Source organism: Symphalangus syndactylus, chromosome 15 (genome assembly GCF_028878055.3).
Source record: "Symphalangus syndactylus isolate Jambi chromosome 15, NHGRI_mSymSyn1-v2.1_pri, whole genome shotgun sequence".
NCBI classification, from domain to species: Eukaryota; Metazoa; Chordata; class Mammalia; order Primates; family Hylobatidae; genus Symphalangus; species Symphalangus syndactylus.
The window spans coordinates 69526142-69553889 of record NC_072437.2 but is presented as its reverse complement, the minus strand read 5'-3'; the positions used below and the strand labels follow the sequence as shown (position 1 = coordinate 69553889).

At 43.8% G+C, this 27748-nt stretch overlaps 1 protein-coding gene and 1 long non-coding RNA gene across 6 annotated transcripts in view; one reads left to right on the top strand and one right to left on the bottom strand.

Moving 5' to 3' along the window:
- Positions 1–27748, top strand: part of SPATA13 (spermatogenesis associated 13) — a 326917-nt gene that overhangs the window by 263907 nt on the left and 35262 nt on the right. For 2 of the 5 annotated variants that reach the window (XM_055244219.2, XM_063618815.1), the window contains exons 4-5: positions 5714–6079; positions 7950–8094. In XM_055244219.2, coding sequence (XP_055100194.1) covers positions 5714–6079; positions 7950–8094 — 511 coding nt within the window. Of the gene's footprint in view, positions 1–5713; positions 6080–7949; positions 8095–26833; positions 27054–27748 lie in introns of those variants that run through there. The other 3 variants (XM_055244222.2, XM_063618816.1, XM_055244223.2) reach the window with 3 other exon arrangements.
- LOC129463574 (uncharacterized) lies at positions 8969–10646 on the bottom strand. Its single transcript, XR_008651231.1, has 3 exons — positions 10543–10646; positions 9299–9419; positions 8969–9176 (listed from the first exon to the last, which is right to left on the bottom strand). It is a non-coding gene; the product is annotated as an uncharacterized lncRNA (long non-coding RNA).

Here is a 27748-nt window from a genome sequence, read left to right as displayed (position 1 = left end):
ATGCGTGTGAACATGTGATTCTGGGGTCTGTAGGTTTTACCAGATTGCCCAGGGCACATGTTACCAGAGCCTCTGATAACTGTCATTCCCTCTCCCCTCCCTCCAGCAGTTCTACATCTAAGGGAAGGAAAATCTGCAAAGTTCTATTTTCCTTCTGTAAAAGTACGTGCTAAGTATGCAGGCTTTCTAGAGGAGAGATAGAGGTTTTGAAGTCAGACAGATTGGGTTGTGAAATAGGCCCTTCCCTTTTCTGGCTCTATTAACGTGAGCAAATCATTTCATTTATTTTAGCCCTGGTGTCTTAATCAGTAAAATTCTGTGAATAGTACCTGCCTCACAGGGTGGCTGTGAAGATTAAGCAAGGTAACGTGTGGCATAGGTCTGGCACCTCGTAGGCTTTCAAACATTGCAGCTGTCATTACCATCCTCTGAGGCATCAACTGCCAAAGTGTTTTTCTTCTCACCTCGACCCCTGTATGTGAATTCTTGTGGTAGCCAGGATGTTGGTACCCTAGGAGAAAACGGGGGGGTTAGCTTATTGTATTTATATACATCTTCAAAAAACCTTTGGTATGCCCAGAGAGTCCCTATGCTTGAATTTTCTTCTGAATTGCCTTGCTGTATGAGTTTCCTAGGGTTGCTGTAACAAATCACCGCAAACTTGGTGGCTTGAAACAGTGGACATCTGTTCTCTCACCATTCTGGAGGCCAGAAGTTTGAGATGTCTCACTGGAGGTAACAAAGCCTATATTGGCTTTTTACTTTTGCGAGTAAAATATGAAATTTTATAGGAAGAAAACATGTAATACTAAGCAAAGCACTTTAAAATATATGCAGAGTGGCCAGGCACTGTGGTTCACACCTGTAAACTCAGCCCTTTGGGGAAGCCAAAGCAGGTGAATTGCTTGAGCCCAGGAGTTTGAGACCAGCCTGGGCAACATGGTGAATCCCTGGCTCTACAAAAAATAAATAAATTAGCTGGTGTGGTGGTACGTACCTGTGGTCCCAGCTTACTGGGAAGCTGACCCGGGAGGATCACCTGAGCCCGGGAGGTGGAGGCTGCAGTGAGCTGTGATTGTACCACTGCCTGGGCAACAGAGTGAGACTGTCGCAAAATAAATAAAATAAAATATATGCAGAGAAGCAAGAGTTAAAAGGGCAGCGATTCCACTGGAAAGTCTGTTTACAGAGGTTTATGACTTGGGTATGAATTGCCCATTTTGGAGCTGATAGAGCTCTGGCTGGATTGTTTGGACTAGGGCGGAGCTCTGGCATGGCCGTGGGAGAGGGTAGGTCTCTGTGATGGTGTTTTAAAGTCAAGAAAGACTCTTTAGAGGACATGGCTATGCCCAGCCGCATGTTTCTTTGGTGCATCCATGGGCCCCGGCTGCCCATGCCAGAGTCTGAGGTAGGGTCTCACTTGTTGGAGAAGGTTGTTTGATGGGACATGTGTGTCTGCCGTTCCAAGTAGAATCACAACCAAACTACATTCCCTGGAATGAACCTGGGTGGTATTTCAGAATTACATAAACTTTGCTTAAAAAAAAAAAAGATTCCATTTTAGAATATCCATCAAAGTTCAGATTTGTTTCATAAGGAATTTAACCATCTTTTGGCTAAGAATCAATGTTTGAATGTGAGCTTAAATCTGAGAGTTTTCCTCTATCCTTCTCTTTGTACTTTTGCTGAGAGTAAAATGGACATTTCAATTTTGTGTATTATCCTGTTGCTAAGTTTTGCTATTTTTAGAATATGTGGTAGCTTTTAGCGGGAGTGTTTTCTCCTTTTATATCTTCAATGGAACATAGAATTACAGTTTTTTTTTTTTTGACAATGGGTCTTGCTTTGTCACCCAGGCTGGAGTGCAGTAGTACAATCATGGCTCACTGCAGCCTCCACCTCCTGGGCTCAAGCAATCCTCCTGCCTTGGCCTCCCAAGTAGCTGGGACCACAGGCACATGCAACCACGCCCTGCTATTATTTATTTATTTTTAGATGAAGTTTCACTGTTTTGCCCAGGCTGGTCTCCAACTCCTGGGCTCAAGCAGTCCTCTTGCCTGAGCCTCCCAAAGTGCTGGGATTATAGGTGTGAACTATTGTGCTCCAGCCAACAGTTGGTTTTGTGTGCTCTACTGTGCTGACTCTGAGGCATGATGTGTTAAAGGAATGATCCCGAGTCCTGCCTCCTGACCTGCTTGGAGCTCACCTGCCTGTACCCAGCCTCTGTCACTGCCTGGAGTAGTTCCTTACTTTTGGCATTGCTGAGAAAAGGCAGGGTGCATGTTGCGTAAGTGTAAAACCAAAACAAACCAGACCCCAAAAAACTAACCAAAAATAGAACAGAACAAAGGGCTGCATGTCCGTTTGTGAGCAGGTGGACGGCTCCCTGCCTGTTGTACTTCTGTTTTTCTAGCGTGTTGTTCCTGAACCTTTTTATTACAGGGCAATAGTGTAATTGGGTTTATTCTCAGTATGTACTTAAGTTGTCTGTGCCATTTGATTCGGTAATTTAAACTATCTTTAATTTGTTTTTCATGTGTAATAGAGAAAATAATATTAACCTTTCCATGATTTCTCTCATATTTTCCTATAGTGGTGTTGGGGAGGGAAAAAACGTTTCCTCTACACCCTTTGACTCTGTTCTTAAGGCCTGTGAATTTTAAGGCCTGTGAATTGAATTGACAGAGGACAGATTAGCAAAAGAAAAGACATGTTTATTCACATGCCTGCGTGTGTGCGTGTCTCTGTGTGTGAGAGACAGAGTTCATAGAAAAATGTGACTCAGGCCGGGTGTGGTGGCTCACGCCTGTAATCCCAGCACTTTGGGAGGCTGAGGTGGGCAGATCATGAGGTCAGGAGTTCGAGACCATTCTGGCCAACATGGTGAAACCCGTCTCTACTAAAATATATATAAATTTAGCTGGGCGTGGTGGTACGTGCCTGTAATCCCAGCTACTCAAGAGGCTGAGGCAGGATAATCACTTGAACCTGAGAGGTGGAGGTTGCAGTGAGCAGAGATCACACCACTGCACTCCAGCCTGGTGACAGAGTGCGACTCCATCTCAAAAAAAAAAAAAAGTGACTCAAGGAGGTGGTTAGAATTTAAGCTGTGTGTGGCATCTTACTAGGCGGGGAGAAGAGAACTTATGGGAAAACAAGTGACTTTTAGGAAAGATAAATAGGCTTTCAGGAAAATACATGAGTTTTGTCACAGTGTCTGTTTGGGTGTGGGTTCCCCTCTTTTCCCTGGTAGCAGGCAACTCCCAGGAGGGGATTTGTGACAGTTCAGTTCTTTTGAGAGGCTCTGCTTTTAGGCAGATAACAGAGTTCACTCTCTAAAGCCTTCAGCTCAAAATCATTTGTATGCTATTCTGGATGCCGTCAGTGGAGAGAGAATTAAAGGTGGCAGCCCAGGCAGGAGGGATCTGTGGACAGCAGCAGAGGGGAAGTTGCTGGAACCTGCACGGGATTGTCTTGTGAGCAGAGGTGATGTGGCATTGCAGGAAAACTTTTGGAAAAGAAACCATGAAGCCCATTGTTTTGTGTCTTTGTTGCCACTGATTAACTGTGTGGCCCTGGGCAAGTCACGTCACTTCTTTAGGTCCCAGTTTTCCTGATTTGAAAAATGAGTGGTTGGAGTAAAGTATCTATAAACCCCACACTGTGCTCTTTGCTCCACATTCACTTTTTTTTTTTTTTTTGAGACAGAGTCTCCTTTTGTCACCCGGGCTGGAGTGCAGTGGTGCAATTTCAGCCCACTGCAACTTCCACCTCCTGGATTCAAGCGACTCTCCTGCCTCAGCCTCCCAAGTAGCTGGGATTACAGGCACCTGCCACCACACCTGGCTAATTTTTTGTATTTTAGTAGAGACGGAGTTTTGCCATGTTGGCCAGCTGGTCTCAAACTCCTGACCTCAAGTGATCTGCCCACCTCGGCCTCCCAAAGTGCTGGGATTACAGACGTGAGCCACCGCACCCAGGCTCTGCATCCACTTCTTCATGGCACGTGGCCTCAGTGAGCCTTCAGACCCTCAGGCTGGAAATGGCGAGCCTGGGGCCCAGGGTCTCTTGTCACCGGCTGGAGGTGTGCCTCCTTTGCCTCTACCAGCCACCATTTTGGTTTCTCAACAAGGGAGCCGGTGGGCTGCGGCACCAGCTCTGTGAGCTCCCAGGGGCTCCTGCTGTCATAGTCTGCCTTCTCTGGTGGTTCTGGTTGTCCTCCCTGTGCCCATGGCCTGACTGACAGCCCTTCTTGTTTATATCTGTAGGTAAGGCTCAGGGGTGGAAGACGGAGGGCATGCAGGCAGGGCTTACAGGCCTCCACTCCTGCAGGTCTCTGATGCAACCCTCCTCTCTGGCCAGGCTTTGAGGGGTCTGCTCAAACAACTGCTCTCTCATCAGGCCTGATCCCTGGGAATGGTTACTCCATGGCCCAGCTTTTTCAGAGCAGCAAAGAACTCCTGACATAAGAGCTGTCTCACCACTGTTGCTTCTCATCCTTCTAAGGACCTGCTGTTTCCCAGGGAACGGCTGCGGAGCCAGATCACAGAAGTTAGGTGACTTGCCTGAGATTGCACTAGGTCTTGGGCCAGACACAGTGACTGAACGTGTCTGCTCGATTCCCAGCATCATGTGTTTTCCTAGTACATTGTGTTGCCTCTGAAAAATTATCTGAAAAAATTAGAAGGTCATGCCTCATTTAGGATCATAGATTCTTGAGCTGTGGGATTGTTCAGTCCAAAATCTGAGATCCAGAAAGGTCAGTTGTGACTTGTCCCAGCTCACACCACTAGTGAGTAGCCTAGTCTAGTTCTTTGAATCCTCATTCAGTGCTCGCCCCGTCAGACTGCTGCCTGGAGGCTGCTGATGGGAGCCAGAGGCTCCTCGAGTGTTGGGTCCTGACAGCCCTGGACTTAGTCCTCTTAAAGGACCTTCTATTTTTAAGTAGTGCACGTTATTGAAAGAAGTGGATAGAACAGCAGTGGATAGCATTACCCATTCATTTCTTTTCCTGGCAGGTCTTTGGCCTCCCATGCTGTCGTTAGGTATATTTTGGGGGACACCTATGATAGTTACAAAGTTCATTTTATTAATTCACGATGGTGCTGATTTTTTTTTTTTTTTTTTTTTTTTTTTTAAGAAAGAGTCTTGCTCTTTCACCCAGGCTGGAGTGTGGTAGTGCAACTGCAACTTTTGCCTCCCAGGATCAAGCAATTCTCCTGTCTCAGCCTCCCAAGTAGGTGGGACTACAGACATGCGCCACCACGCCCCGCTAATTTTAGTATTTTTGGTAGAGATGGGGTTTCTGCATGTTGCCCAGGCTGGTCTTGAACTCCTGACCTCAACTGATCATCCTGCCTCGGCCTCCCAGAGTGCTAGGATTACAGGCATGAGCCACCGCATCCGGCTAGTGCTGCTTTTCTTGATGCCTTTTATCATAGCTCATCATTGGTCACCAAACCACTATTTCAATTATGATATTGAAATATCAGCCTAGAATCAGCCTTTTGAATCAGCCTATAATAATAGATTTGGTTATTTTGATTAAGGTTTAGTTGTGTCTTCATGTTCTAAAACACAAATAACTTTTAATAAACCAGTAAATCAAGAAAACCCGAGGCACGGCTGTGGTGGTGAGAGGGAATGTATGGCTTGTTCTTTTTTTAATACCTTCCTGGATATTGAGCTCACCTGACCTGTTCGCATTTGAAAGGTCGTCCCTGATGGCCCCTGGAGGCGAGGCTCATCACAGGATGAGGAAAGGACAGAGGCACAGAGAACCCCCAAGAGGAGATGGGGCTCTGGGAGACGGCCAAGGCCTCGGCCATTCTCTGACTACGGCCAGCTGGCCAGCCGCAGTTTGTCTATTCCTGAAGACTCAGTTGCTGCAGACCCCCAGAAGGAAGACCGTGTGGACGAGGACCCCCAGGCAAGCATGACTTCTGCCAGCCCTGAAGACCAGAATGCTCCGGTGGGCTGCCCCAAAGGAGCCCGGAGAAGGCGCCCCATTTCCGTGATAGGTGGGGTCAGCTTGTATGGGACCAACCAGACGGAGGAACTGGACAATCTTCTGACCCAAGTAAGATCTGGTGTGCACCTCCCCAAGCCAGCAGAGGCCCTCCAGCTTCCTGCCTCTGTTCTCTCTGCACACTAAACTGGATCTGCTTTTTCTCTCCCGTTCTCAAGGGCGGCACCTTGTGCTTAACTACCTTTTCTTCCTGACTGTGTGAAAACATGCATGAATTCAAACTAACCATCTGATGTTTGGATGCCTTTTGCTAATCTTTCTTTCCTGGGATCTCAAATAATACGTGAGACTCATTTGCTATTTGTTTCTGAATAACCTGAGATTCTAACCAGGGAAAGGTAGCAGGGCATATCTAGTACGACTCCTGAAAGAAGTAATTGTTGAAAAAGACAGTATTGTTCATTGTTAAAATGTAAAGATAAAATGTAAAGAAGAAATAAAATGTAAAGAAGAAATAGTTTTTTAGGAGATAAAAAAGTATTTTGTTTTCTACCATTTCCTTCTTATTATTTTCTTTGAGTTGCAACTTTGCAACTATTAATAGTTTGACAATGGATTAAACACTTAGTACTGGTTTCTTAGTATAGTAATTCAACAAATATTTATCTGGGTATCCAGTGAGCACTTTGAAAATACAAAACATTTAATTAAAGACCCTATCTTGGAGAAGTGTATACTTATTTGGGGAGGTTAATACTCTGGCCGGAGTAAACATTCACAGAACAATATATGAGTAATATATATGCCCACTTTCATTTTTAAAACCTGGTAGCTGATGTCATAAGTAACCCATAAAATTATCTTAAAAGGGAACTCCTATACAGTACTAGTACTGGATTGTGTATGTTTATATTTTTCCTGTAAAGCCCCACACAATGCCTTGTTTATAACAAGCACTCAAAAACTCTTGCTTAAATAAACTGAATTGATTTCTTAAGGTTAAAAAATTAAGTTGCAGAATATCATGAAAATTTTAAGAATCTTTTGCCTGAAGGTGCTCCACTGTTGGGAAATGATTCTGTACTGAAGCAAATTGTCAACCATTTTAACTCACAACAATAGTCCAGGATGCTCCACAGCCTTAGAAGGGGTTTCACTTCAGAGCAGCCAAAAGGAATGTGCAAAGTAATTTTCTGTACTATAACCTAATGTAGGGAATTGAGTGGGAAAATTGTAAGAAAACCTAAGGAATTACATAAGCAGAATATGCATGTAATAAACAAAAGAAGAAAAAAAGAAATCTAAGGAACGCATAAAGCAACTGAGTCTTTGATTAATAGTTTTAGGGATTGCTATTATAGAAAACCAGAAGGGCATTATAAGAGAGACCTGGGCAACTACATGGAAAACCACTTCTTTCAAGTAAAGCTCCACTGCTGTGTGTGTTTAGGTAAGCAAGGCTTGCCTTCAGCTCTACAAATCCTTATTGAGGGCTCATCTATGCCAGGCTCTGTGTCAGCAGGGAGGAGTAAAGGAGGCTGAAGAAGGATGTGAGGATCACAGTTGGCCACCCTGGCCGGGTTTGTGGCCTTGTCCTGGCTTCCTCCAGAGGCCACCCCTGGGAAAGCATCTTCTTACCTTTGTGACCCTGCATCTGTGTGACAACTCCACTGCTTCCTAAATGTGCCTTCCTCTTCTCAGAAGCTTCTTTTTCCTTAGTGTGACCTATTGGCATGTTGCAGATAAGTGAGATGAAACATGAGGCTGCAGGGTGCGGGCCAGTAAGCTGATCAGGATTGTTAAAAACTATAGCATCATGAGTTGCCACTGGGCTTCGGTGTAGCCTGCAACTCATGGCAGGATTGGAGAAACCATTTCACGTCTGTGAGTGGCTTTGAGGTGACAGCACTATGCGTGTGAAGTGCTTGCAGGAGCTGCCACTTCCTGGCACCTCCTCACAGATTTTGCTTTCTTTTCGCAGCCGGCTTCCAGGCCACCCATGCCTGCTCACCAGGTGCCACCCTACAAGGCTGTGTCGGCCCGGTTCCGGCCCTTCACATTCTCCCAGAGCACCCCTATTGGGTTGGACCGTGTGGGACGCCGGCGGCAGATGAGAGCATCCAACAGTGAGTCTCAGAGTCCCTTTCCTTTCAGAGCTGCCATGGGCCCATCTGACTGTTTCCAGCTAACCTGAGGCAGCAGTTTCTGCACCTTCGCACCTCCCTCGGGCCAGGGCGCGTTTGTCTGGGAGTGAAGACGGCTCATCTCAGGAGAATGGTGCATCATTTGTTGTCTGGGGTAGATGCTCTGTGTGCCAGGCTGGTGGCTGTTAAGTTTGAGAAGTTTGCCCCTCCTGTGGTGTCCGTGTACATACATTCCTGCATGTGGAGATCCCTAAAGAACCGAGACCCAGGCTAGAAATCCAAGATCAACGCGTCAGCAGGGTCAGTTTCTTCTGAGGGCTGTGAGGGAGGGTCTGCTCCAGGCCGCTCTCCTTGCGTCTGGTGCCCTCAGTGTTCTTGGCTTGTAGGAGCACTGCCTCATCTCTGCCTTCATGTTCACATTGCATTCTCCCCTGTGTCTGTCTATGTTCCGATTTCCCCTTTTTATAAAGACACCAGGCTTACTGCATGTGGGCCCAACTTAATGACCTCATCTTAATGTGATTATCTACCAAGACTATTTCCAAATAAGGTCACACTCATGGGTACTGGGGGTTAGGACTTCACCATATTTTGGGGGGACACAATTCAATCAAAAGCATATACCATGTTTGTAACAATATGCAACGTGTACCCATATGGCAGAAGATTTTAAAAGAATAGGCAGAAATAACTGTAGCATTGTTAGGGTGGTAGGAATGTAGAGCACTTGTCCCACACCGTACCTGTGTACACACAGCCTTTCCCTGCTTTCTGTAACACTGGTTTTTGTTGTTATGTTAAAAATGTTTTAATTTTAGCTTTCTTTTGTTGAAAAGCAACAGAAGAGCTGTCTTAAGCAAAAAGGGAATTTATTGGAAGGGTGCCAGGTGTGCCCAGAATTGATGGAATGTCTGGGGAACCAGGCTAGGGAAGGGATGGCAACCAGGTTAACTCCTGGGAGTGGAGGAGCCACAGGAAGGTGTGTGATGGGAGACTGGCCATGGCACCGTCCCAGGAGCTAGTGAGGTATCCAGTGAGCACTTTATCTAGGTATCCAGTGAGCACTTTGAAAATACAAAACATTTATTTAAAGACTCTATCTTGAAGAAGTGTATACTTACTTGGGGAGGAGTTATAATAAGGAGTTAACTTATTAGGAGTTAGTGACTGTCGTTCTGTCACGCACCCAGAGGTTCAGGTCCCAGGATGGAAGATTCAGCCGTCCGAGCTTAGGTGATGTGTCCGCCACCTGGTGGCCCTGGAACAGGGAGAAGCGTGGGGTGTCTGCCTTCAGGGACCCTTGCCTTCTATATGTGAAGGCAGGCCAAGTAAGTATTTAACAGGGCAGACAGTACTGTAAAGAAAAATAAAACAGGATAGAGAACATTTATTTCCACAGAGTGTCATTCTACCACGATGCGCCTGTTCCGTGAACCCTCTCTGTCTTCCCTAGAGGGAGACACCCAGAGCCTCATCGGTGGCAGCAGACACCTCCAAGTCTAGGACCTCTGAGGATAACTAGTCCTCCAGTTCGATGCAGTGCCTCTTCAGCATTGATAACCAGAGGCAGATTTAAGCAACACATCCCTACCAGAATGGCAAGGCGGGGAAAGGAAGGGAATAGAGAATTTGGGATGCTGTGGAGAATAAAATGTCATGCAAAGTTTACATTTCAACATTTGAACAGATTCCATAAGTCAATATGTAGGATGCACCAAGGCACCAGTGACGGCCCTGCAGAAGATGACTTTGGGTAATGTGAGGAGTAGGAGCAGGTGGGGGAGATAGCCACCTCTCCAAGGAGGTGACGCTGGGGACAGGTGAGTAGGAGGCAGTGAGGCAGAGATCCGAGGGAGGAGAAGTCCTAGCAGAAGGAGCACCAGAAGCCCAAAGACAGGCAGGAAACATGATGTGTCTGAGGTTCAGCAAGGAGGCCACAGTGACAGGAGCTCAGAGAGCAAGAGGCAGACGAGGATGTTGAAGGCTGGGAGGTGGGCTGAGGCTGGAAATGGCTCTGCAGGTCATGAGGAGGCTGAGCTTGTTCTAAGTGTGGTGTGAAGCCACTGCCAGCAGGAGCATAGTATGTTCTGGTTTATGCTTAGAGAGGGAGGGCAGTTTGTGGGGGGAAAGGAAGAGGAATGGAGATTGATTTGAAGGCGATTGCATTCGTCCATTTGAGAAATATGGTAGCAGTGACCACAAAAGCCATCCCCATTTTCCGTGGGTGCTCATTTTCCCGGTGGTATGAAGAGGCAAAAATGGCCAGCCTTGGTTCTAATTCATTGTGGCCAGGACTGTGAACTCTGGAGGAAGTACTTCTCCCTTGGGGGGCACTAAATTCAGTTTCAACAGAGCAGAGTTCCTAGGTGGGAAGAAAACATTTTGCAAGTGTATTATTAAGTAATCCTAAGAAGCCGCTTCTATGTTTACCCTTGGTTTCCGGCCCTGCATCTTCTGCTGTGGGCGAGCCTCTCCAAATTAGTCACTGCTTCAGAGCTTGCGTCCCATCCAGGGCAGTATGGCAACTTTTGGGTGTGTCTCCCAGCTGCCTCCGTAACTTCATTTTTATTTGGTCATTATTGGGTGTGATGGGGTCATGTGCTTCCTTCTCTGTGATGTTCTGGGCCTGGGTGGCACGTGAGATGCTGTGACAGGATAGGGGCCTTCTGGAGGATCCACAGAGGCCTGACAGTGCAGGAAAACAAATCCAAGCCCAGCATAAGTGGCCCTTCCAGTAGGGACAAATCACCACCCCCTCTATTATGAAAAGGCCCCACTGCAATCAGCTTTCCACAGGGGCTGTCTGGTTCCTTCAGGGAACCGTATCATCAGCTTTGTTGAGGGGAAGGCCCAGACTTCCTGTGGTTTAGCCCAGGCTTGGCATCCATTTTTGCCACCATGGCCTTTTTCTTGCTTGCTTCTTTTTTTTTTTTTTTTCCTTTTTATGAACCCACTGAGCAAGTATCAAGATGACTAGGAAGGAAGACTGACATCTAGCTGCGCATCGAGACGGCATGTCCACATGATGATTAATTAGCCTCTCTTGCAATAAGGATTCATGTAGGATGGACGTCATCTCATGCTCTGCGGGTATTCTGATGTAGCCAGTTATACCCCTTCCCCAAACCCACCCTCAGCCCATCTTGTTCTTTCCATATTCCTCCAGGCCATTCAGCCAAGCCATTAGCTCCTAACCAGGAGTGCACACGAGCTAAATCCTTGCCTTGCCAAAGCCGTCTCTCCTACTCAGAAAGGCTTGGGAAGAGTGTTACTTACATTTGCTGCCGGGAGTTTCCCTGTCCTGAGGACAGTCACCGGGCTGATGGTAGGAGTCCTCTTGGAGAAGCTGGGAAGAAGACTTGTAGTAGGGTGCCTACCTCGAGGCTCCCTGGCTCTGCTCCATCAAGAGGCCTGAGTCTGGGAGTTGAGTGAGGGCCCTCCCTTGTCTCCTCTGTCATGGTGGCTCAGCTCGGGCTCTGCTTGCCAGCCCTGGCGAGTTCCTGCTACACAAGGTTGTGGTACCTTTGTGGAATCACTCATCTGTTTTGTTCCTAGGGACCCCGAGATCAGTCAACAGCACAACCAGAGATTTCACAGGTCAAATCATTCAGATGACCAAGCTGGGCCTGCTGTGTGGTATAGTAACTATGCCCACCTTCCCCATGACAGATGTCCCACCTCCATGGAGGACCAGGTCTGCATTGCAGTGGAACCATCTCTCAGCATCTCTGGCCTAGAGAGATTAGCAGTACGTTAATTATAAAAGCTGCTGTCACATGGGAGATGCAGCCCAAGGGGTGGTGAGACTCCCATGATAGACCATCTCTAGCATTTCCATCTCAGTCCTGAAACTCCTTCCTTTCTATGCACTAAGGGTTTTAGGTTTACATACCAACAAAGTGCTAGAATGGCATCCAGCTCAGTAAGCCCACAAATTGATCTCAGCAAACCAGCTGTAAAAGCATCATTTTGAGACATGGTGGGGAGATTTTCAGATGAACTGAATATTTGGCAACACGAAGGAATTATTTTTAATTTTGTTAGTTGGGATAAGATAGTGCAGTTATTTTTAAGTCCTTGTTTGTTATAGATAGTGAAATACTTTCTGCATAAAATATGATATGTGAGATTTGTTTTAAAATACTCCAAAAAAGTTGGTGGGAAATAGTTGAAACAATATTGGCAAAAGATTGATAATCGTGAGTTCATGGTGTTACCTGCTTTTGTGTGTATTCGAAATTTTTAAATAATAATGAAAGTATATTTCTCCTCCCTGGTCAAGTATTCTCAAAATCTTGATAACCAAAGGTTGGTAAATGGATATAAAAATAGAGCTAGACAGGAAGAATAAGTCCTACTCTGACCACAGTTAATGACAATGTATTGTATAGTTCAAAATAGCTAGAAGAGAGGATTCAAATGTTCTAAATACAAATAAATAAGTGCTTGAGGTGATGATATGCTAATTACCCTGATTTGCTCATTCCACATTGTATACATATATTGAAATATCACACTGTACCCCATAAATACTGTACAATTATTATGTGAGTTTAAAATAATAATACAAAAAACTATCCAAATTAAGTAGTACCCACAACTAAATTTTTCTCAAAATACAGAAAAATGAACATTGCATTTAATTTTTTTTTTTAAAGAAATGATGGCAGAGTCTTTCTAGGTGAATGGATCCCTCCCCTCTGAGAACTTGGCAGCGCCGTGCTGTGCTCTTCCTTTCTCTCAGCACTTTTCTCTGGCCCTGTTTGGAGCACCTGTCTTACCTCTTACCAGCCACACAGCCTGCAAAGGCAGGTCATGTGGGACAGGCCTGAGTCATGTTTGTAGGCTACTGGGTGTGTTATTTGGGATAATAGAGTTGGGATAATGAATCTCAGTGGCACTTACTGGAGCCTTATCGGAGGGAAGAGTGACAACCTGTAAACACCACTGCATTGTTGGGGATGGTGTCTGTGGCTTCTCCTTCTCTGGGTTTCAGGAAGGATGCCTACACTGCTAGAAGATTTTCCTGGGGAATTATCTTTGCCGCCTTTGCTTTACTTTCAATGAAGCTTTTCTCTTTCATTTGAGACAACTTACTCCATCACAGCCTACCCTAATTTTTTTGTACTTAACATTGGGTTCCAACCATACTTCTTCCTTTAACTGGTCTGTTTATGTTGATCAGAAGTCAAATTTGATTGCTTTTCAGAATTCTTACTTTGAATTTCCCTTCTTCTCTATTATCCATTCCGCTTCTCTTTCTCCTTATCTTGTCCAGAGTTCAGATTAGCTTGCTTTTCTTGTCTGCCAGAGAGGAGAGTGTCCAGTTTACTTCGCTGTTAGACTTGAGCGGGAACTTCACAGAGACAAGCAAAGGACGAATGCACACCCATGCACAGAAATCCGTCAATATGGGTAGACCCCTTTCAAAAAAAGATACCTGGTCTGTTACATTTCTTGAAAGCCCTTTAGTTAACCAGTAAGTACACCATATTACAGCATTTAGTAATACTGCCAGATAATAAAAGAGGAACGTCAAGATGAGGTACAATAATAGCTAGACATAAAAACTAGAGAAAATGCCCTTTTTGAGGGGACACAAACTTGGCAAGTTGACTTGCTTTAAAAAATGTTTCTAACTTACTGAAGTAATTGCTCAATTTGATTTTTTGAATTTTTACTTTTTTTTTTGGCAAATATAGTTCTTTTTTGCAAGCTAGAAAAGAGAAGCAAATTGACCCAGTCTAGCCCTCTAGTGAGCTAGGCTGAGTCACTCATTCTTTATCAGAGTGATATAATAATACGAATTGCTAGCAGGCAGGTTGTAAAACTAAATCATAACCACCTATCCACATTTTTCACAAGGAAACAACCAAAAACTGAGTCCTTTAAAGGCAGGTTATAAATAAATACCATCTTGATCTGTGAAGGGGACAGCATGACCCAAATTTTATGCCAACCAGCCTGTCTGAGAAGCCCGTCTGAGCTGGCCAGTGAGTGGTGAAGAGAGGAGTGCTTTTGAAAACCTGCTCTGAAATGATAAGAATTCTGGATTCTGGGCGGGTGTGATGGATTACCTGAGGTTAGGAGTTCAAGACTAGCCTGACCAACATGGTGAAACCTCATCTCTTTCTCTACTAAAAATACAAAATTAGCTGGGTGTGGTGGCGCATGCCTGTAATCCCAGCTTCTTGGGAGGCTGAGGCAGGAGAATTGCTTGAACACGGAGGGTAGAGGTTGCAGTGGGCCTACACTGAGCCATTGCACTCCAGCCTGGGTAACAAGAGTGAAACTCTATCTCAAAAAAAAAAAAAAAAGAATTCTGGATTCTGCTTGTCAATAAGAAAGCAAGTAAAAAGTGTCACAGATATGCAAAATTGGTCCTTGTTTATACCAGAGTTTACCATGAGAATAAAGAGTTCATCTCAAAAAAAAAAAAAAAAAAAAAGACCAGGCATGGTGGCTCATGTCTGTAATCCCAGCACTTTGGGAGGCTGAGGTGGGCAGATCACTTGAGCCCAGGAGTTTGAGACCAGCCTGGCCAACATGGCGAAACCCCGTCTCTACTAAAAATACAAAAAATTAGCCAAGAGTTGTGGTGCTTGCTTGTAGTCCCAGCTACTCAGGAGGCTGAGATGGGAGGATTGCTTGAGCCTGGGAGGCAGAGGTTGCAGCGAGCCAAGATCGCACCACTGCACTCCAGCCTGGGCAACAGAGCAAGACCTCCTCTCTGCTAAAAAAAAAGAGACTGAAAAGTTAGAGATATGAGTAAGGAATAAGATACTTAAATTTTGAAAATAAATGTCTTAGTGGTAAATCCAGCATGTTACATTTTCCCTTTTACCACAAAAACAAACAAAGGACTATTTTAAAAGAAATGCTGAGTTCTAAACAGAACACTTTCTACCACAGAAACAGGTCCTCTTCCCCATACGATCAAGGTTACTGCTCTTCCACTACTCAGGTCCATGTCAGGAGCTTTGCCAGGGCAGGAAATTGATAAAAGGAGAGCATATCCTAGCTAGCCATTGGGGAGCAAGTTTAGCATCCTTGGGGTGGACCATCCATATGGGTAAGCTGTAGTTTTGATAAGCATCTGCAGGCCACCTGTGGGCATCTCGTCTCATGCCTGGCCTTGTGCACTCTGAGCTGGGTGCTGGGCCTCCCAAGAACCCCTGGGGCCCAACAGGCACGTGTGAGTGACCCTGCAGGAATGCTGCTACCTCCTTGATAAGCCCGAGAGAATGGGGAAGACCACAGCTCCCAAAGGTCTTAGGGAATCTTATGGGGGCTCTTCTTGTGAACAGATCAGTGCATCTTTCTGCTGCTGTCTGCAGGGAGGGGGCAGAGCAAGGGGCTTCCACCCACGTGGCTGCCAAGGGGAGCCATCCCCACCTGCCGTCCCCAAACAGTCCCCAGAGCCTCACTTGCTTTCTTACTCTGGTAGATATTTTCTGCACAGAATTGAGGTTGGTCTGTATAAAGAAAAAACAAAAATGTACCAAGACATTTTCCAGAGTGTTTAAGGCCCAGTGGTTTCAAAGTACAATTGGGGATTATCATTCAGGGGGTGACATTCTTTCCCTGTCTACCGTTCTGGTTTTTTCTGTTTGATTTTGTACTGAATGTATACATCCCCTTAGAAATGGAAAAGACTTACTTATTTATGTATTTATTTACTTTTCTCTATTTAGGGATTAGTATTTGTTGTAAAACCTCATCAGCTCAACATCATGATACTTTGGTGAGCCTAAAATTATTGGGACATGCTATAGGAGGGGCCAGCAGGGCTTAATCAACCAGTATTGTCTCAGGAAATGTCCAGCATGCTCCAAACCTTTCTGAATTGTATTTTATTTTATTGTATTATTATTATTATTTTAGATTTTCTTTAGAGGCAGAGTCTCACTCTGTTGCCCAGACTGGTCTCAAACTCCTGGCCTCCCACCTTGGCTTTACAAAGTACTGGGATTAGAGGTGTGAGCCACCACACCCGGCCTGAGTTGGATTTTAAATGTGCTTTTGGTTTTGAAGATACTTCCTTGATTTTGATCCATTTAACAAATACATATGTCCCTATTATAAATGAGGCACAGTACCAGAGGCTGGGCAGTTCTGAGGAAGCTAGAGAGTGTTCCTACAGAGCTGCTAGTGTGGTGGATGGATGCAGTGTGGTGGAAAAACCACACAACTGCACACATGCTGAGTGTAAACAGGGAGCATGTCAATCGGATCTGGGCTGTCCCAAGCCTTCATGGAGGAAATGACCTCAAATGAGGCTTGAGGGATGAAGGGAGTTAGATTAAGTTTGTTGTTAGGGGGAGTGTGTTCCAGGCAAAAAGTGGAGGCCAGAGAAAGGAGAGCACATCTGAGAAATTGAAAGTAGGGTAGCCCAAGAGAAAACTACACTGGTCAGGTCACAGTGTCCTCCAGGCCTCTGTAAGGAGGTGGCAGATCCCGCAGTGTGGCCTGCGCTTGCCTTCCTGGCTCCTCCTCACTGGTCCCACAAGTAGAGTTGTATCCTCACCAGGAGTCAAGGGCATGACCCCACCAAGCCTGTTTATGGCAGTTGCTTTATTACGGTGATATGGAACTGATTTAGATATTATGTAAGCAAATAAAATGTGAATATGAGACTGAAAGGGGACTTGGCATCTCTGACAATGAAATAGAATACTTTGGAGAAACCCGGTGAAACTCAATAAAAGTGAATTGTTAAAGAAAATTCTATCAAATTAGATGAGAATTGACAACTTGGAAAAAATGGAAAAGTCGAGGAGTCTGTATTCAGATTGTTTCGCCAGTGTCTCTGGTTTTATTGCTAAACGTTAAAGAAGCCAGAACTGGAAATCACAGTGGACGCATATGGGTGTGGATTGTACAAGAGACAATGCAGAATTCTAGTCAGTTGATCGTACACAGGGAGCCTTGTCCTACATCATGACAAAGGTGAGTGATTGCACCTATGTATGCCTTAAGTTATATTCATGGCATGCGTGCATGGGGCACTTTTTTTGGCTTAGGGCTTTTAGGCAGCCCGATTGCTACAAGTCAGAGGACCTCAGCTGCAGGTCAAGGCTGTAGCAGGATGCAGAGGAGGAGGCTGAGAGGTGGGCCTCCCCTAAGGTCAGGTTCCCTGGGAGGACAGAGCCTGGGCAACTGGGAGCCACTGAGGGCTTTTGAGGGCCGTGAGATGATCAGATGTGCATTTCAGAGAGATCATTGGCTGGATCATGGAGGACTGGAGACCTCAGGAGTCTGTTGCCTCGGAAGATGACAGTGGCACTGGAGATATGAAGAACTGAGAGGTCGAGGTGATTGTCTGGATGTTTGGGGCCAGGGAGCAGCCATCCGTGCTGCCTCTGATGCCTGGCTGACGGGGAGCCTAGGAGAAGAGCATGTTGGTCAATTGGGGAGCTTACTCCATTCCAGGCAGGTCAAGTCAGAGCGACCTATGGGCAGCTCGATGAAGATGACATCACCATATCCTTGATTTTGAAGCTCTGATTTTGAGGAGGGGGACCCAAAGTTAGAGATGAAGATTTGGGAGTCATCAGCAAAGTGGTTCTTAAAACTCTAGGAAGGAGTGTGATATGAGTGGGGGTAAAAATGAGAAGAGGATCTTGAACCGTGCTCTGAGGACCAACATTTGGGGACCAGTGAAGGCAAAGAAATTCACAAAGAAAATAGAAAAAAAGTAGCCAGGCAGGTAAGCGATGTCCCAGATGTCAAAGGAAGCCAGGGCTTCCAGGTGTGAGAGTGGTTCACACTGTCAAATGCACCAAAGTGTAGAGAGAAAAATACCCACTGGATCCAGCGGCAGGGAGGAGCTTAGTGCCCTTTAAAAAAAAAAAAAAAAAACAGTTTGAGTTCAGCAGTTCAGTGCTAGGGCAAGGCCAGAATGCCATGGGAGGATGTTGAGGGAGTTGTCTTAAAATTGAGGTATTTCATCTATTTTGCTTAAGCTGTGTTGATGGTTTTCTGATTTTATAGCTCAAAATATCCCATAAAGGCTCAGGACTAATGAAAAACAATTTGTTAGGCTATGATATTAACAATTATTTTGTCTATATATTACCAGTATCTGAAAGTTTGTTAGTATGAATGTGTCAGCGTTTATTCTCACTGAATGTTTTTCAAAGAGATGGGAAGATTACACATCAGAAATTTCCATTTCTTGATTTAGAATAGATATTAATCCCCAACATATAGGAAGTGCTTATGTTGTTTCAAATTTGATTTTTTAAACGAAATTAATTGAATTATGAGAAATTACTGAAACTTATTTCTTTGAAAAGTCTTGTAGTAAAGAAATTTATTCAAATTCTTTGTATTTTTGTTTGTTTGTTTAAAACAAAGTTTTGTTTTTTTTTAGCTCTTTTGTGGTTGTTAAAATCCTACTTCTAATTTGTTGGAATAACAAATTTATGCACTGATAGTTTGATCAGATCACACCACATTTCTGTTTTTCCTTAGGACTGTCAATAGAATAAGGCAGTAAGAATTCTTGATTCATAGCCTAAGTGCATCACAAAAGGGAGGTTACTCATACAGTTATTCTAGCCTTATTCTGTCCTAATTATTATGAAAGTTAATTTTCTCACTAACAGACCTTTTGGTCTAAAAGTAAGAGTGTAATCCCAATCTTTGGACAAGTCACTTAATCTCAAAGTCTTCATGTCTTTATCTGTAATGGGAGAAATTAATATGATCTGTCCCACAGATGTGGAAGAATGACCTGGCACACCAGTAAATGTGCAGTAACTATTACTAATTAATTAGGGAAGCATTAACTACACAGGAGACAAAGGCAGTGATGAGCAGGAAACTGTTTACATCCAGAGTTCTGAGTTACTGATTGAACTGCGCTAATCAACAAGTTAGCTTAGACAAGTCATTTAGTCTACTTAGTAAAGTCCTAGAGTACTTGGAGTCTATATGGAATAATATACTGTTTATTATCCAAATATAAGTTAAGCAAATTTAAAATACATATGTTCAGGTTATTTAAAAAAAAAAAGAAACTTGCCTGGGTCTTTTTTATAGATTGTGTGGGCTGCAAGTTTTAGGTATTATCTAACGATTTTTCAATGTATCACCCAGAGACTCCACTAAATTTTTTGTTAAAAGGAAGGAAAAAAAGAAAAGCCATAGCAGGTGTTGAGGTGTGTGTGATGCCTTTGAAATGACTTTAAGCATCCCATAACATCTTTTTGTTCTCTTGTTTTTTGAATTATCTCTTGCTGCTTCTGCGTTTTACTCAAATCAGTTTTCAAATATTTTCTTTCAATAAAGAATCAGAGGGAAAATAGGAACTCGGGATTTACTTGCTTAGTGCCTGTTGCGTGATAGCAGCGGAGCTCTCAGGGAAGCTGGTTGGAGAATTGGTGACGGAGCACTTGGATTGTTAGGTGGTGATGCCATGAGCATTGCCACGTTCCCTTCTCCCCCTACATCTCACTTTATACTCATGCCAAGGAATATTGGCTGTTGATTATATAGTCATCCCTGGTTGTCTGAGGGGGATTGGTTCCAGGACTCTGCAGACATCAAACTCCAAGGCTGTGCAAAAGTCCCTGATATAAAATGGCCTAGTGTTTGCATATAACCCATGCTCATCCTCCATATACTTTAAATCACCTCTAGATTATTGAAAGACCTGATATTAATACAGTGTAAATGCTGTGTAAATAGTTGTTATAATGCATTGTTTAGGGAATAGTTACAAGAAAAAAGTCTGTACATATTCAGTACAGTCACAGTTTTTTAAATGTTTTCAATCTGCGGTTGGTTGAGTCCACAGATGTGTAACCCACAGATACAGAGGGCCAACTGTATTTACATACAAAACAAGATGAATCAGTTCACTTACCAGTACCCGCAGCAAGTGTTTTCCTGACTGCTAAGACTGCCTATAGTAAAATCCCTGTCTTCTGACTGCTGTGAGACAGCCTGGATTCCACAGAGTCCGAAGGAATTTAGAAATTATGAAAGGCTTCTGTATGCAGGAACAAGGACTACAAATATGGCCTTTAGTGCCCAAAACCATATTGTCTGCAAGTCTTGGAGATTGTATTAGCTGCATAGCAGTTATCTTAGCTGGTGTTTCATGCCTCATTGTTGCCTATCATCAAGATTTTTTAGAAGGAATATAGTGTTCTATTTCTTGTCTCAGAAAAACATAAAGTATTAAACTTTTTTTTTTTTGGCAAGCTCATGAAATTTCATCTTCTAGCAGTTAAAGCATTCTCAGTTCTCAACTGCTAGAGTTAAAAAGTAAAAGTTATTGAAAATATCATCTGTCTTATTACTAAGCTTCAGAAATTGGATTTTAAAAGAAGAAGAAAAAGTACTAAAAGTCAGAGGAAGGAGAGCGAGACAGCTAAACATCTAGCGAACCACCACCAAGAGCCAGTAGCACTCTGTACGTATTCCTGGCCTGATCTTACAGACAAGGTCAGGCCTTAGAAATATTCAGAAACTTTTCCTAGCTTGGCTAAGCAAGATGTAATGAGTAGATAGTGGAGCTAGCATTCAAATGAGGTCAGACTGAGAAACACAGATTGCTTTCCATTCTATTCAGTTTCCCATATGTTTTCTCCATCACAAAACACAATATTGTCTAATTGATTTGCACAAAGATATGCCTGTTGGCAGTTTTAAAGACCATGTCCCAATAATTGCCTTCTGTTAAGACAAAGAAAAAGGTTATATTCCTTCAGTCCCTGTTGTGTTCTTGTTATGTTTGAAATGTGCTCGGTCCTAAGGATCTGAAAATAACCAGGTAAATGCAGAAAAGAAGTGAAATCTATACTAGGCCCTGAAGGATGAAAAATCCACATGCGCTTACTACAGAGAACAGGAAAACAATGGCCTTCAGCTGAAGATGGCACCTTTTAAAGGACAATTTTATATTTATTTCTGCATTAATCAGAGTTCTAGTCAGTGCCCAGGTCCAAAGTATCTTGTTTGGAGCTGTGTTTGGAGAGGGTGGAATATTGAGTAGGGATGAATGATGAAGGGGTTCATTGAAGCCACCGAGAGCACATATTCGCTGGTTTTGTGTGTTCAGGTCCACATTGCTCCAAGGTGAAAAGCAGTTGCTTTGAAGGCATGAAGAGAGGCATTTTTTCTTCATAGCTGTCTTGAAGCAGGCCAGGGCGAGTCTCACAGAGTTTGCCCTTGTACTTCAGGCTCCATTTCCTGAGCTGTGTATGATGGGGTCCGCCCCTCCTGTGGTGAAGAGTCTGTGGCTGCTGAGTGGCATTTCAGTCAGACCTGAACTAAGCCTGCCTTTGCCCAACAGGAGTCAGCCTGCTGAAGCAGCATCTACCCGGCTCATCAGTTTGTGCTGGGACATGCCCTGCCCTGTGTTACGTTCAATGCCTTTCAGGTTCCTCTGGAAAGTAGCATCACTGTGACCTGTAGATTAATAATCATGTTTGTCTTTCATCCATTCAGAATGAAGGGGTCACTCTGGGCACTCGATGATTTATGGGAATGGACATTGGCCTGAATAACTGATAGCAAATGTAGCAAATTATTTCCTGTGAAGGACTCTCCCATCCCAGCTTTAGAAAATACAGCCCCATCTCAGCTGTGGGAGATGGCCAGTGGTGTCCACAGGTCCTGGCTGTGTCACTTCTGATTCTGAGTTAGTCATTGTCCATATGGGAGTTGGGATTATGGGTCATTCCAGCCCGTGGCAGCCTTGGTTCTTGGCTGATGTGCCCATCCTTCAGCCCATGTCCTAAATCTGATAGCTGTGCTTTCCCAGGGGACAGCATGACTCTCCCCTGGGGCCTGCCCCTCTGCTTAGCACCTGTCCTGTAGTTCTTGGTAATGGGGCCATATTAAAGTTAGTGGGGACATAAAGTTCCAAGGGTATTCCTGGGTTCTGGATATGTCTGTACCATGAAGGGAGGCTGCTGCTTTGCAGAAACAGCAGGGAAGCTGCAGCAGGTGGGAAACTTTGGTGTTGGTCATCTCTCTGCACTTAATTAGGAGGTGGTCATAGAAGAAAATATCTACCATGTCATACTTAAAATAAGAAGATACCAGAAATGTGGAGCTCAAAGGAACCTTAATGGCCACTCAATCTCAAGAACCTTAATGAACCTACTCAGTCTGCAGAAATCCTCCTGGCGAGGTCAAGTGCTGACTACTGTTCTGAGTTTGAGATACTGCTACTAACTTGCCTCTCCAAGAATTTTATGACATTTCTTTCCCATATGTATGTAAATATATATGGGTTTTGGGACCAGCTTACCAAAAATAACTTTCTGTATCTGTAGAATAAAATTGATCATAAAATCCTATGTGTTTTCAACATTATTTTTAAAAATTAACTTTAATTTTTATAGAGATAATGTCTTGCTCTACCACCAAGGCTGGAGGGCAGTGGCCCAATCATAGCTCACTGCAGCCTCGAACTCCTGGGCTCAAGGGATTCTCTCACCTTAGCATCCTGAGCAACTGGGACTGAAGGCATGTGTCACCAAGCTGGGCTAATTTTTTTATTTTTTGTAGAGAATGGGGTCTTACTATGTTGCTCTGGCTGGTCTCAAACTCCTAGCCTCAGGTGATCCTCCCACCTTGGCCTCCCAAAGTGCTGGGATCAAGGCATGAGCCACCACACGCAGTCCTCAGTGTTTATTTTGTCCTCTCTGATTTCTCAACATTTCATATTAATATGTAAGTTGGATATCTCCACTCCTACCTACGGATCTGATACCTGTGCTTAGTCCTTTCAGTGTTGCCAATAATCAATGATGGTCATTTCCCAGTTCCAGTGAGGTAGTGGTATCTTATCCAAAGAGAAGAGATTAATTTGGGGGTTGGATTTTTCTTTTTTCTTTTTTTTTTTTTTTTTCAAGGCAGGTCACCCAGGCTGGTGTGCAGTGGTACAATCTCAGCTCTCCGCAGCCTCAACCTCTCAGTCTCAAGTGATCCTCCCACCTCAGCCTCCCAAAGTGCTGGGATTATAGGTGTGAGCCACCAATGCCCAGCCAGGATTTTAAGACTTCTTTAAACTGTGGTTTAGGTTTTTGTTGTAGCATTCTTACTGATCTGGTAAATGTAGGATCTCATCACTAAAAAAAAAAAAAAAATTAAACTAAAAGTCCTATTTCCTTGTTCTGTCCTGCCCCTTCTACATTAGTAGTAGCTTCTTCCAAAACTGTCTCAGGAGGGTGGCTGGCTGATGTGCCCATCCTTGAGCCTATTTCCTACAGTTGATGGTAGTCCTTTGCCGCAGAATAGTGTGACTCTCTTCCCCGGGGCTCCTCCATCTAGCACCTCTCCTGTAGTCCTTGGTAATGGGGTCATATCCAAGCTGGTGGGGACATAAAAGGGTTGTTGGGTCACATCCTTTGAGAAGATGCCTCATTTCAAGGCAGTCTTTGTTTATTTACTTGTTTTCCTTCTTTTTATTTTGTTTTGCCTACACAATAATCTCCAGTGAATACCTCTGGTTTAAGATCCTGTAATCCCAAGGATGTTAGTCTAGTGCCCTCACCCCGTCTCTGGATTGAGAGAAAGTGCTTGGGAAACAGAAACTGTCCTCTTGTACCAGATGCCAATAAAAAGTGAAAGTGAGCAAACAGCCCCTACCAAGTTCTAAGAAAATGAGGCCAAGAGAGCTTTTGCTTTTTGAAAACTAATGATTTTAACAAAAGAAAAAAAATTTGTAGAAAATGAAAACACTGGATTTTATTTGCCTCCTTCTGGAATTTAGGCTTTGTTGGAATGGATAACCTTGAGAATTAATTCCTACTTTCTGCTGCTTTGTATCTGAGTATTATGCATTTTACCTTTTCATTCTGACTAAACTCAAGCCCACCCATTCATTCCATGGCCTTCGCTACTTTCTCAATTGATGAGAAAAGATACTGATATTCAAGATTTTGCCTCATGGCAGTGCTTCTCCAAGTATGTTGTATAGTCTCTTGAGTTGCCTAGAACAACACTTCTGAAAACTGAATGTGCATTTGAATGACCTCGGATGTTGTTAAAATGTTGATTCTGATTCTACAGACCTGGGGCAGGACCCAGGAATCTGAATTTCTCACCAGCTCCCGGTCATGCTGATGCTGCTGGTCTATGGGCCCTACTGTGAGTGGCAAGGCCAGAGGATACTTTCTTTTGGTGTAGTAATATGTGTTGTCATAAAAAAAGAGCGTCATGGCCAAATACGATTGTTAAATTCTATGTTAAACAAGATGGCACAGCTGTCAGTGGGAACTTTTTAGAGCCTGTGATTACTGATGAATCCTGTAGGATGTGCAAAAGGTAGATACAATATACAGTGGTTTTCAAACTCTTTTCTTGGAGCATATTATGCAACTGGTATTCCATGAGATAAACGTGGGAGACTTTACACGAGAGAGAGAGTAGTCTGCTGTGAAAAACAATATCAAGGAGTCTTTTGAGTCTATAATTTAATAAACTACCACCTTTATGAGAATATGCCTCTATTTAATGAATTGTCTATTAAACATCTTAAGTATTTGCCTCTTTTAAATCATCTTTTAAAATTCCTGTAAGAGGCTGGGTGCAGTGGCTCATGCCTGTAATCCCAGCACTTTGGGAGACCGAGGTGGGCAGACCACCTGAGGTCAGGAGTTTGAGACCAGCCTGGCCAACATGGTGAAACCCCATCTCTACTAAAAATACAAAAATTAGCCTGGCGTGGTGGTGTGCACCTGTAATCCCAGCTACTCGGGAGGCTGAGGCAGGAGAATCACTTGAACCCGGGAGGTGGAGGTTGCAGTGAGCCAAGATCGTGCCACTGCACTCCAGCCTGAATGACAGAGCGAGACTCTGTCTCAAAATAAAATAAATAAAATTTCTCTAAGAAAAAGATTTTCAGCTGAACTGGTCATAAGAGTTTGTGTGATCGTGTGTGTTTTTCACTTGTAGTGTGGGTTACTAAGGCTATGAGTTTCCCAGAAAACTGTCCTTACCTGGATTTAAGGGTGGGATGCACCAGATCAATAGAAATAGCCACAGATATTTGAAGATAAGAAAAGCCTACGATATAGTATATACTCAACATGTGTGTTATGACTAATCATACAGCTTTCCATTCTGAGTTCATGCTGTGATTTCTCTGGGAACTAGCATGTTATTAAGGGACCTCAGGTTTTTTGGAGCAACAGCAGCAGCGTGACAGCTAACATTTATTAATCCCCAATGAAGAGCCAGTGCTTCTCTAAACACTAACATGTTCTCAAGTAACTCTGTGAGGATTATTGATTGGTGTTATCCCCACTCCGCAGATGTGGAAAGTGAGCTGCCTTAGAGACTTGGAAACTTTCCCTAATTTTGTTACGGGAAAGCAGATTTTGAACACAGGCAGTCTGACTCCAAAGCTCATCACTATACAGCATGCATTTTACTAATTGGCACTATCACTTGTTTAACATGTATGTATATATGTATGTATCTATTTTAGAGACAGGATCTAGCTCTATAACTCAACACTGGAGTGCAGTGGTGTGATTATAGTTTACTGCAACCTCGAACTCCTGGGCTCAAGTGATCCTCCCATCTCAGACTCCTGAGTAACTAGGATGACAGGCGTGTGCCACTCTGCCCAGCTAATTTTTTAGAGATAGGATCTTATTCTGTCACCGAGGCTGGAGTACAGTGGTACGATCATAGCTTACTGCAGCCTCCCCCTTCTGGGCTCAATCAGTCCTCCCACCTCAGCCTCCTGAGTAGCTGAGACCACAGTCACATGCCACTATGCGTGGCTAATATAAATTTTTTTTTTTTTTTTTTTTTTTTAGTAGAGATGGGGCCTCGCTATGTTGCCCAGGCTTGTCTCAAACTCCTGGGCTCAATTGATCCTCCCACCTTGGCCTCCCAAAGTCCCAAAGTGTTGGGATTACAGGTGTGAGGCCACCTTGCCCAGACCTTTTTTTTTTTTTTAGAGATAGGGCCTTGCTATGTTGCCCAGACTGGCCATGAATTCCTGGTTTTAAGCAATCCTCTTGCGTCATCCTCCTGAGTAGTTGGGATTACAGGCATGAGCTAGCATGGCCAGCTTAAACCCACATTTATTAAGAGATGACTGTGAGGTCACTACTTTGCATATATATTACCTAATTGTTCATAAAGTTAAAAAGGCAGTGTTTTCTGCTTATGGGGAAATGGAAGGAAGCTCACTCTTTGTTAACAGTCATTTCACAATATGAAAGACTTGCTCATTGTGGATAATTTGGAAAGTATAGAAGAGTATAGAGGAAATAAAAACGACCCAGAATATATTACCTGGAGAGAACTTACATGTATACCTTTACATGTATGCCTTTACATGTGTACCTTTTGAACAAAATCCCTCTTTTAAAGTGATTTCATAAATTTATAACTAACTTAATGTCATGTCATAACTCAAATTTTTGTCATACCACGGTGTGAAATCCTAACTGTATTTTTGAACTAAGTGACCCCTGTGCTTTTTTCTTGTGAAATAAATACCTTTTGAAAAGCTCTCTGAAAGCGTAACTCAGGTTTAGGTTTTGTAGTTAAAAGCAGCACACACCGTTTCTCCTACCTTCACTGAAGGCTCTCGACAGCACCTGATGGCTTGTGAGTGTGTTTGGCTTTGGTGTGTATAGGTTTTGCCTTAGTTTAGAATTGTCTCCTGAAGGCCCCCGCAATGTCACTGTAGCCACTAACCCTTGGTCACACGGAGTGTGGAGCCAGCTGTCAGTTTCTGGGCAGGCTCTGGCCGGGAACGCAACAGCGTCAAAGCAGTGAATAAGCGATTTCTGCAGTTCCCGTAGCTGCCAGCCTGTGCAGTCCTCTGTGATGCTTGGGGACCGGCTCCTCAGTCACACCCCAGTCCTGCTCTGAAGGTTGCTGTTTTCCGAACAGAAGGATGGTAGCTAGAAGAGAGATAGCAAGATTCTGGAGTCTGGAAAGCCTTCACTTGGGTATGTGTGCAGAGAATGGGTTGTTTTACTGTGACATGTTGCCGATTCAGCTCTTTCCTTCCCAAGTTGCAGTTCTTTCTCCCTCTCTCTCTCTCTCTCCCTCCCCCCCCTCCCCGCTCTCTCTCTCTCACTCTCTCTCTCTCTCTGCTGCTTGTCAGGTGTGAGCCTGTGGGGAAAAGCTCACTCTTCTATTAAAGGGTGCTGAGGATAGTTTTAGTTGTGGACATAGTCAGTCGAAGAAATTGGTTTTGTTTATGACACAGTTGCTTTTTTGGAGTAGAAAATCATAAGAATCAAGCCTGAACCATCCTTCCTGAGTAGGGGGTCTGGGTTTTGCCGCTAATATTGTTAATGGTTTTGCTGCTGATATTGTTACTGGTTTTTGCTTCTATTACATGAAATTCCTTTATTCAAGAGATTATTGTTGGTGTGTATAAGAATGTTTCTTGCTAATTGAGGATGTGTGAGGTTTAAGGCTGTGAACTGATCTTTGAAAAATAGTTTCCTGTTTCTAAAGTGACATTACCCAGTATTTGCTTACTGCTTTGTGCCTTATCTCCCGCTTTCTTTTTAGTATTTCTGTGAGTATTGTCTATTTGTCTATTCTGTGAGTGTTGGACTATTTGGACTATTTAAATGTGAAAGAAACATTGTACTCTCACACTAGGAAGCCATAAACTCTAATCCTCACATTC